At 35.7% G+C, this 11747-nt stretch overlaps 1 protein-coding gene across 1 annotated transcript; it reads left to right on the top strand.

The window, feature by feature from the left end:
• The first annotated feature begins 371 nt into the window (after nucleotides 1-371).
• Nucleotides 372-3047, top strand: LOC126787147 (MATH domain and coiled-coil domain-containing protein At3g58400-like). Its single transcript, XM_050513071.1, has 3 exons — nucleotides 372-640; nucleotides 736-893; nucleotides 2017-3047. Exons 1-3 carry the CDS (start codon nucleotides 426-428, stop codon nucleotides 3045-3047), a joined length of 1404 nt encoding a protein of 467 aa, XP_050369028.1. The 5' UTR covers nucleotides 372-425.
• Nucleotides 3048-11747: the final 8700 nt, after the last annotated feature.

Here is an 11747-nt window from a genome sequence, read left to right on the forward strand (position 1 = left end):
CCTAATGTTTATGTTTTTTCTGTTTTTCTGTTAAATCTCAATTATACCCCTGCGTGTCCTTGTTATTTTCGTGTCCAGTCCGGACACACACGTGTCCAACTCGGACACTCACGTGTCCAACTCGGACACTCACGTGTCCACCGCGTGTCCAAAATCAGACACGCGTGTCCGAGCGTATTTGCGCGTGTCCGCGTGTCCAATACGCGTGTCCGTGTCTGACACGCAATACGCGACCATTTTCGCGTGTCCGTGCAACATAGGTCTGTTTCCGTTGGTTAAAAACTGTCAGGAGCTGCTTGAGAGAAGCTGGAGATGTTTGCTACGGTGTGTATTGGGGGAACAAAACTTTGTGGCTGTTTATCTAGCCACTTTTTGTTCGGGATGAGTACAGTGTAGCTCCACCGGGGTCTGTTGCTGCTATTAATATGAAGAATCGGGAGGCTGATAGAGTGAATCAAACAAGTGCTAGACTGAAGAATCTAAGGGTGCGTAAACTAATTCAAAAGGCTCTCAGAATGAAGAATAAGAAAGTGAAGGAAGGTCATGAATCTGTGACATTCACATGGAGAATTGACAAAGTCACTAAGCGGCACACCTTCAAACATTACTCAGAGCCTTTTATCATTAGTGATTTTAAATGGTACTTCTAAGTATACCCTGCATTCGCATACTTACAAAACTCTATTAATTTGTGATATGTCGTGGACATTATCTTCCTTTGGTTGGTTTTGTTAGGAGGATCTTTATGTATCCAGAGGGTAACAAGGAAGACTACTTGCCAGTGTATTTGGATATTCCAGATACTACAGGACTCCCACTTGGGTGGTCAAAATATGTCAAGTTCAGCTTCACCTTAGTTGATCAACTTCAGTACAGCAAGTCGATAACAAATGGTATATTTTATTCTCACTATTATTTTTATCTGTCGTCTGGAAGCTTTACATAATGCTGTAGAAGTTTTTAGTGAATTCCTGCATCCTCTCCTGAGGGTTTCTTTGATCTTCTCCCAGCCTTGCTACAAATGAAGGAATGACTGCATGATGACAATGAATGTGGGACACACTACCTTTTACGCTTGTTTAAATTCTTAAATTCACCATTTGTTATGAACTTGTCTGCTGACGGGTCCATGGGATTTAGTTGCAGTAACCTAGAAAATGTAAAACTGGACAAAAGACGGAGAAAAGAACGATGAGAGCATGGAATTTTTTTCCTTTGTTTGAATCAGAAAAGCGATTAGTTAGAGAATTCAGTCTATAGTATGATCTGAAGTCTCAGTCGAAGGAAATAATAGAACTTCAAATCGTCTTATTCTTCATTTTGTTTTTATTTTTATTCATATTTCCCTTCTCTGAAGACTCAAGAAACACATGGTTTTTCAGATCAAAAGGCATTACACAGTTTGCTCTTTTTTTGTTAGATAATACTGTGAATTTACTCACTGCGTTAGAATATTACATTTCCATCCACTTGTACTTGCAGATAGATGGTTCAATTATGTTAATGAAACCTGTGTCATTGTTAAAATTGTTGTGGACAAAAATCATGTTAATGAAGCGGTGCATTTATTGACAATCAATGTTTAAGGGATATTCTTCATCTGCATGTGCGGCTGCTTGTTTTGTAATTTTTTTTTTTTTGGGGATATATCTGATATGGACTATCAAAATGAGTAGGACGCACAATAGCCATATTTATTTATTCAGTTATGATGGAAGAAGGTTAAGTTCCTGCAACTACATACTTTAGTAATGTGGGACAACTATCTGTATTGTATGGTAGTATACTTTCTTTGGTTATGTTTACCTAGCCACTGTGATAAGTGTATGGCTAATTCACTGGAACTATTATCTTGTGTAGGAAGGTGAATATCTAACTTGAATAAGATAGGCCTACATACACTGATAATTCTGTCAAAAGTGCCTTCCCAAAATGTTTTACATTAAATACTTTTAAGATCCCTTATTGGGTTAATTTCTATTTCTGTTTATTGACCTTTGATGTTTTGTATTTCAGAGATTATACATGTGTTCAATGCTTGTGAGAGAAATTGTGGCTTCAAATCAATAGTTCCTCTAAGTCAGTTTTATGACCATGGTAATGGGTACATTGTGAATGATATATGTATGATTGAAGCGAAGGTTGCTTTGTGTAAACCTGATGCTAAAATATTACCAGACCATGGAACTTCTTCACTTGGGGAACCCTTGGGGAAGGAAAAAGAGAGACAGATACCTACAAATGTGCAGCCTGTGAATGTTTCAGACTTTTTAACAGAACGAGAGACGTTAAGTCCTGAACAGGTGCCTGCCACCTACCACAGTGCACCAGTTTCTGAACAGATTTCCAAGGAGTTTCATAACATTTCTGTTGCCAGAGGTTTTGAGGCTGTGGAACCCTTGGGGAAGGAAAATGAGGGACAGGGACCTTCAAATGTTCAGCCATTGAATGTTCCAGATTTAGCTGAATGGGAGTCACCAAGTTTTATACAGGTGCCTGGCAGCTACCACATTTCTGGTGACAAGGAATATGAGGTTGTATCCTCAACATCAGCTGATGACCTCATGGATTTCAGGGGTTTAGCCAGAATAGAAAAAGTTTATGTTCCACTGTTAGATAAAGCTTGTTCCTGTCACTCTTCTCTCATTGAATGCCAAAAGAAGACAACTCCCCTGTTTAAGGGGTGGGCATTCACAACCTTGGGTCGAGTTCTACATTTCTTGAAAACAAGAAAAAATAAGGATATGACAGATGATGTCTGTGCAGAGCTAAAACGTCTATGGGAAGAGCTTCAGGCCTTCAATTTTGATTTGGATTGGCTGGCGCCTCAGGTTCAAAGAGCTATGGGTATGAATGAGTTGGTCAAAAGGGAAGGACAAGTAAAGAGCTTGAGAAAGGATGTGGATGATTTAGAAATTGAAAAGAAGAGGATAAAGGCGAAGCTTGAGGTAGCAAGTAGAGAGTTGCAAAAGACCAAAGTTGTTGAGGAGATGGACATGGATGAGGAGGTAGGTTATGGGCTGTTCTGTGGAATTCTGATTCTTTGAGAATTCTCCTTGAATGCTTTAACATGTCAGAGATTGTAAATGTAGTGTAGTGCAGACTTCAGTATATATGAACGCTGAAGTGTACACTGTTTATAATCTTCAGCATGTTTGAGCATGCAATGAGAACTCAGAGTTCTAGTTAGTTTATAGGAAAAATATATCTAGTTTTAGTTTCTCTTAGTTCTTATTTGTATTACTTATAACCTTTTTAATGGCTTGAGGTTGTACAACTTACCGGTGAGTAAGATTGTGGTAGACTTGTATCAGTCATTGATAACCACCTGTTGGTTCTTGTTGTGCAAATGTTCTTCAGCCATTGCTCTTCCTAGCTTGAGTATGGAGAAGCTATTTGTTCTTGATTCAGCATTGTCAGGCGACTTATCTTTCGTTCAGAAACTTACTGAATTATTGGATAATACCTAGGCCAAACAGTTCATGCGAGCGATGTGAAAGACCTTGGGGATCTTAGTTATTTGACTTGCTTATTTCCTAGGTCTGTAGATTATTCGTTCTACTATGTTGTGGCCTTGTAGGGAGAAGGAAAAAGAATCGCTTATTCAAGTTCTGGTGTGCCTTCTATGACAAAACAAATGCAAATGGCTGTTCCTCAATGACCTCCATTAGTGACTTGGATGGGTGCTAATAAACTAGGCAATCAAGTTCTCTAATTTTGAACTCTTCCCATTTCTGATACGTTAAAGTTAAACTCATCATGGATGGTTCTAGGCTTCTAGCTATAATAGTCAGTGGTTACATTTTCTATTAACTTTTACTTTCTAGGCAGAGAAAAAACCTAAAATGCTACCTAGACTATCTCAAAATGTATTTTTTGGTACCTACGAATTTTTTTTACTTGAAATGGTACCTAAACTATTATTCAGTCACCTATTATAGTACATCGGTTCAATGTTCCGTTTTAATCGCTAACGTTGTATTTATTTAGATTGTTTTTGCTGAATAAGCAAGGGCAACACAGTAATTGTATACACTGATGTATACACCAGATGATCTACCCCTTCACTTTTCATAAACAAAATCGATATGTTCTCAATATCGATCTGAAGACGGCTCAATCAACCTGTCAATTTCCAGAATCCATTCGTTCTCTGCTTCTGCATTTTCTGAAATCGAACTTGAAAGTGGATGTAGTTGGAGATCTCAACCATGATTGAATATTGGAGAGAATTTCGGGTTTTGGGGGAACCCCAATATGACTGTAAGTGTCTAAATTGAAGCATGAATGATCGATTTTCGTTATAATTTTGTTTGTTATAGGGTATCTTTATTGATTCGAGCATGTTCTAAATCTTTTGATCATGCTGGTGTGATGTCAATGTCTATGTTCTGGGCACTTACGTGTGTGGATGAACTTGATATAGGCTTTATCTATGGTTTTGGCTTTATTAGGCTTTGCCCATAGTTCTGGCTTTATTAGGCTTTATTTAATTGTGATTATAATTATATGATTCATCTCACTGATTTGTACATGATTGTCATTTTATTGTATTTGTTGTCATCTGTTTTTTGTGCTTTTGTCCTCTCATTAAAATCTATAAAATTTGGACCACAGGTGAGGGTGTGACACTTGAGATACACATGGAGGAGATTTTATGAATGTAGGCAATGAGCGGTTTGACTATGTGGGTGGGGAAATTTGCTGGGTAGAATGTCTTGATACAGATAAAATCAGTTGGGTGGAGTTGAATGCATTTGCTTGAAGGTTGGGTTATAGAGAGCCTCCAGTCCTCTATTGGTTTAAGAATCTCACAAAATATGTATTCTTGCCAATATCAAATGACATAGATGTTGTTGATATGTTACAGTTGTTGCCTGAATCTAGAAAATTAGAGGTGTACTTTGTGGGTGGAGGAACAAGGCAAACAAAATTATGTGAGATGGAAGATTTTAATACAAAACTTTGAGGATATTATACCTCACACACAGTTCAAACCAGAGGTAAAGGGTATGCCACTTTATGCTATAGGCTATGTAGAGCTTAGTATGTCAAAAAATCTTGAAGTTGTTCATTTTAGTGGAGTTGAAGCAAACATGGCAGAGGTTGAAAATGTTGTTGAAGATGAATTTTTTGATAGTGATTATGAGATTAGGCTAGAGGATGATCCTGAGTTTGGTGATGTTAATTGTAATGTAGATGATCAGGAGTTTGTTGCACATGTTGATGATGAAGACATATTAGAAGAGTTTGGTGATATGGGTTTTGCTGGGGAGATCTCTGACCACTCAAATGACACTGAAGATTTACATAGTATAATAGAGAGCTCTGATGAAGATCATGGTGATAGTGAAGTAACAAGTAACAAGTAAGAAGAAAAAGAAAAAGCAAGTTAAATGGAGGACTTGGGTACCAGAAAGAGATCTAAAGGATCCACAATTTGAAGTTGGTTTGGTGTTTGTTGACTCTACTCAATTTAAGGATGCAGTAAGAAAATTTGCTTTGAAGAATGGTTACGACTTAACCTTACAAAAGAACACAATATTGAAGCTTGAAGTCATATGTGGGAAAAAGAAAGGGAGGAGGAAAGACAGAGCCTGCCCATTTTGGATATATGCATCATTTATCTCTAAGAAATCACCTGAGGTATCAATTAAGTCTTTGCATTTGGAACATAAGAACTGTCCAGTTGTTGACAGAATCAAGTTTTGCACAGCCACCCTCATTGCAAAAGAATATTCACATGTTTTCAAAAATGATCCTTACATTTCAAGAAAAGGGTTTCAAGATAGGGTCAGAGATGATTATGGGCAAAACATAGCTCATAGGCAAGTCATAAAGGCTAGACGACTGGCAGCAAAACTAAATGAAGGAAGTGAGGCAGAACAATACAACATGTTGGAGTCATATGCTAGTGTTTTAAAGGAGACGAATCCAAATACTACTGTGAAGATGATGACTGAAATGGATGGAGCTGTTAGAAAGTTCAAGAGATTTTATGTTTGTTTTGATGCATGCAAAAGGGGATGGAAAGAAAGTTGTAGGCCTGTTATTGGGTTAGATGCTTGTCATATTAAAAATAATTATCCTGGACAACTACTCTCAGCTGTTGGGATAGATGCAAATAATGGTATGTATCCAATTGCCTATGCAATTGCGGAGATAGAAACTAGAGAGACATGGACTTGGTTTATCGATATTCTAAGTGTTGATTTAAAGATCTGTTAGGTTAATATTAACCTAGTAATGTTTGTCTTATTCTTATTCTTTTGCTTTATATTTTTGTATATTTATTTATTTCTTTTTACGTTTCCTACTCATGCTAGGAAAATGTGCAAATGATCGGAAACACGTCAAGAAGAGTGGATTTAGCGCACATTATGGATTCGGGTGAAAGTTTCAAGTCAAAAAGAGCAAATGTGGAGATTTCATAAGAAAAGAAAAGTCAACGCCGGAAAATGCTTGTTAAACTCCGGCGATGAGAAGGTGGTTGCCGGAAATGGTGGTGGTTAAAGTCAATAAGTCAATGAAGCATATTGGTGAATTATGAATTGTAAATTTTAATTTACAATTTAAATTCAAAATAGAAGAAGACAAATGAAGGAGACAATTTCAAGAACAAGATCCACAATTTGTGCTCCATGAATTAGAGATTTAAATTCAAAATAGAAGAAGACAAATGAAGGTGACCATTTCAAGAATAAGATCCACAATTTGTGCTTTCACATTTGTTCACCATATCTAACCATTCATCCCCTTACATCTCCACCATTCATTTGTGACCTTAAGGCCTTTAAATACCCTCATTCTTCACAAATTCGTGCATTCTCCTTCACCACACTAAAACTCCATCAAAACTTCATATTTTCCATAGTTTTAACATAGTTTTCTTAGGCCTAAGTCATAGATATCAAGTTGTGCAAAGAAAAGTGTAAAGTGTCTTGAGTTTTCACCAAAAACTAAAGATCCTTTACACCCTTGATCAATCACAAACTTGTTTCATATATTTGGGTCACTTCACTCTCTTTATCCTCTACTCATACTCTTTCTCAACTCTTGTTCTTTGTTCCTAGATTGTGTGGATAAAGTATGGTGTTCATGGAGTTCTTCTTTTGTTAGAACCCATTAATACCATACTTAGAAGCATTTTCTTTCTTATTACATCTTTGTGGGTAGTAAACCTTTAGAGGTACGGTTTGGTATCATTTGTACCAAACCCTTGGTAATCTCTTTTCTCTTTACTCTACTTCTCTTTTGATGTATTTCATTTTCAAGGGTTGTTGTATTTAATGGGTTGTGAGTAGTTGGATTTGAGGCTAATGAATTCATTTTACTTTTAATTGATGTTGATGCATGTTGAATCTATGGGCTTCTACACTTAAAATGCTTACTAAATGTGTTACTAGTTTTGTCACCTAGAAACATGTTTAGGTAATTAATGAATCGGAACTTGAACTTGACAACTTCTTGAATCCGTGAGAATGGGTAGCCTTTAGGTGGTGGCTTAGTGTTTCTTACGGGAAATATTAAGTTGCTTGAATTTCTTACCATGAATTTAATGCTTGTGCCATGAGTGTAATTACTCTAAGGGGGTGTTATGCTTGTGGTACATAGCCCACTTGTATTATAAGGTAATATAATTGGGACTAAGGTTTTGTGATTTAATTTGGCTCCAAAAGACTTTGTTAAATTGCATGATTAGTTGGTTTCTTGGTAGCTTCACCAAGGCACTAGGGGGAAGTTTATCAAACATGTTATGCATTAATCTTGAGTTACATTTGTGCATGAGTAAGGCTAGGTGCAATGGCTAAGTCTCTACTCCTCTTTTGATTCTATCTCTACATTTACCTTTCTTTGTTGTTTTAGTGCAAGAATTAGTTTGCTTAGCTTAATTCTAAAATCAACCAAGTCGATTCACTACCACTTGTTAATACCATCTCCATGATTCTTAACTTCCAAAGGGCTAAGGTTGTGAACTTGTAAAAAGTTAGAATGCATGTTTTTTCTAGTTTTTCTTGCGAAAATCTAGTTAGAGTTGAGTTTCTCCCAATCCCTTGGGTACGATACTCTACACTTTCCCTTACTAAAACTTGACCTCCTATACTTGGGAGTAGGTAGTTTCACACATAAATACACATAATCATACTTAAGTGATTCAACCAACAAGATCAAGGATGGAAATGGTGTTATGTTTATGTCTGACAAGCAAAAGGGGTTACTGGATGCAGTAGTTAATATAGTACCAGAGGCTGAACATCGGCATTGTGTGCGTCATCTACACAACAACTTCAAAAAAAAGAACCCTGGCCCAGTGTTAAAAAATCTACTATGGCAGGCAGCAAGAGACTCGACCATAATTTGGTTTAACAGGCACATGAAAGAAATGACTAATATTTCTGATAAGGCAGTTGAATGGTTGGATCGTCATGATTCGCCTAATCATTGGAGTATGGCACATTTTGAGACTGAATACAAGTGTGATATGTTACTTAATAACCTTTGTGAGTCCTACAATGCTGCAATTGTTCCTTGTAGGGACAAGTCTATGTTAGTGATGCTTGAGCAATTAAGAAGAGATCTCATGATAAGGATAGCAAATAGACGAGTTGCTGGCATGAAGTGGAAGGTCAATGTAGGACCACAGATCCAAAAGCTAATTGCAAAGAATGCAAAGAGGGCTAGAGATTACTATGGATATAGATCAACAGATTATGTCTTTGAAGTTGAAGCTAGAAGTGGTAGTGCTCTTTCATCAAAGCATACCATTGATTTGGCCAAGAGGACTTGCACATGTAGAAGGTGGATGATGTCTGGAATTCCTTGTCCTCATGCCATTTGTTGCATCTTTCTTAGAGGGCATGATCCAATTGACTATATCGATAACTGTTACAGCAAGAATGCATACCTCAACGCATATGCACATCCTATAAATCATGTTCCTAGAATTGAACTATGGCCTGAGATTCATGCTCCTATTCAACCTCCACCATTTAGGAGGCAACCTGGAAGGCAAAAAATGGCCAGGAGGAGGGAGAAAGATGAAGAACCACCAACTCCTAATGTTGGGGCCACTAAGGCTGGGACTACTAAGATGCCTAGGAGTTCATACGTGACTTCCTCATGCACCTATTGCGCTTCAGTGGACCATAACATAAGAACTTGCCCCATCTTCAAGACTATGAATGCAACTGAGGTTCTATTTTAATCATTGTTCATCTATAGATATATATATATATATATATATATATAGTAATTATAGATTATGTTTTGCATTAAGATGATCATTTGTTTGTTTATGAAGGGACAAAGCAATGGAGCATCAAATCAGACAAATCTTTCCCCAAAACAACAGGTTGGTTTCATATTTTTTGTACTTTTGTATACTATTTCTATGTATATAATCATATGTATCATTGATATTTGTATGTATGATGTGTCCAGTATAATAGGACTATTTATATGTATATAATCGACATTTGTATGTATTATATGATTAGTGTAATATTCAACACATATTTTGAAGATATTAGTGTTTCCAGGTCAAGAGACCTCCAAATTCAAGTAGAATATCAAGATCCATTGTTGTTGCTTCATCTTCGCAACCTACACATCCAATTTCAAGAACTTCAGCTGCCATACCAACATCATCTTCACAACTAGCTTCCAAAATATTAAAGCAACCAAGCACTAGAAACAAGTCACAGAAGCCAACAACCAGGCCATTGTGGAAGTGATTCATCTCACTAGTATTTACACTAGCAGAATGTTTTTGCTTCTTTGTTTTCATAGTCAAACATGAACACATTTTGTTATGTACTGGATATGTCCAAATTATGGCCAATAGGCTGACTTTTATTAGTGCTAAAGACATGCTATAAATTGGAGTTGTATTTTGTTTTGGGTATCAACTAACAATAAAAAATGAGGATATTAAAATTCTATAATTGGTAAACATTTTTTTTTACTTGTTCTTTGAAAGAAAAAAAATTATAACAGATGGAAAGGTGAGTTGAAGGGAACATGTATAATGTGCAAGAATGTATAATGTATAGTGGGATGTGGGAAAATTGTGCAAGATTTTGGCAGGAACATGTACAATGTTGAAGGAATTACTGTGTTTTCGAGGGAAAGATGATTTGACCAATTAGACTGGTGTGTGTGACTGCTAGGACCATTTTATCCCCCAAAAGAGACACTATGTCAGCGATTTAACGGAAGATTTAACCGAGGTACTATAATAGGTGACAGAATAATAGTTTAGGTACCATTTCAAGTAAAAACAATTCGTATGTACCAAAAAGTACCTTTTGAGATAGTCTAGGTACCATTTTGGGTTTTTTCTCTTCTAGGCAACCTGACTGTTATGTCATTGACTGGGATTTCCAATTTTCAGTGTCATCTTTAAAATGAAGCAAGTTTAACGGCAGAAATCCTCTTGATGACCAAACAAAATGATCTGTCATTTTTTTTCAGAAGCATATGCTAATTGTGCAAGATAGGAGCTTAGCCAACTGAGCTAATGTCAACCACAATTAAGCAATACGCATTAGACAAAAATACATATAGATTTCTTTTTAAAAATTAGTTCGGACATCAACTTAATTAAGTGAGTGACTAACCGGCTGGACGATTACACGAAGCTCCTGTCAAAACTACTAATTCACTAAATTTCTCTGTTTTAAGAAGTATGAAAGAATGCAACGGCAGCTAAAGATCATTTAGGTTCATACCAAACCGTGGTAGTGCAACACTGCAACCGCTTTATTTAACACGATACTCCTAGCCCCATGAAGCTCATGTATCAAATTATCAATCAAGCCCTGAAGACCCAAATATCGCTTCAAATAATGATTTTAATCAAATTTATTTCACACTTTCAGAGCAATTTAGCTTCAAATTTTAGCGACAAGGAAATGAATGAAATATATAATTTGGATAAGTTTATAGGATATTGTCCGTCTTTGATCTTGAATATCTTCAAGTTTTCATTACTTACCGTTTATTCACCGTCTTAGTTACATAATCATTACTAAATAATTGAGGCTGAAGTGACATGTGCAATCTAGTTATAGAGATCTAGTTATTTATGCATGCATTTGCTTGGTATATTAACGGTTTAAATAAAATAAGAGCACTGTTAGGGAGCCTTAATGAGCCGCTAAATTTGACATCTTAATCATATATGGCATGTCATTTCATCTTGTCACGTCATTAATTGAAATAATCACACCATATTCTTAAAGAAAAATACAATCTTATTCTCATCTTATAGTAATTTATTAAATTTTATAGGACATGTGAGGTAACAAATGTTTTTTTTTCATGTTTACTCTAATCTTAATTAATATCATGTGTTACGATGTTAATAAATTTCATATTTGTGACACTAAATAAATCAAGAATTATTTCAAATTTAATTCATGATTTTTCAATTTATAAATTTTATTTATATTTACAAATTAATACTTTAATTCTATTGAACTGCAAAAAAAAAACAAATAGAAAAAACTTCACCTAAGTATGATGATAATCATGAAGTTGTATTAAAAAACAAATAGAAGAAGTATGATGATGATGAAAAAGAAAAGAGAAAAAAAAAGAATTAAAAAAATATTTTTATATAATACTCTAGAGTTGTTGGATTATAAGAATAAAATTATTTTTTCTATTAAGAATGATATAATGTGATTATTTTAATTAATGACGTGAGAAGATTATGTGATATACTACATAAGATTGAAACGTTA

The sequence above is a fragment of the Argentina anserina genome, chromosome 3 (genome assembly GCF_933775445.1).
Source record: "Argentina anserina chromosome 3, drPotAnse1.1, whole genome shotgun sequence".
NCBI lineage: Eukaryota > Viridiplantae > Streptophyta > Magnoliopsida > Rosales > Rosaceae > Argentina > Argentina anserina.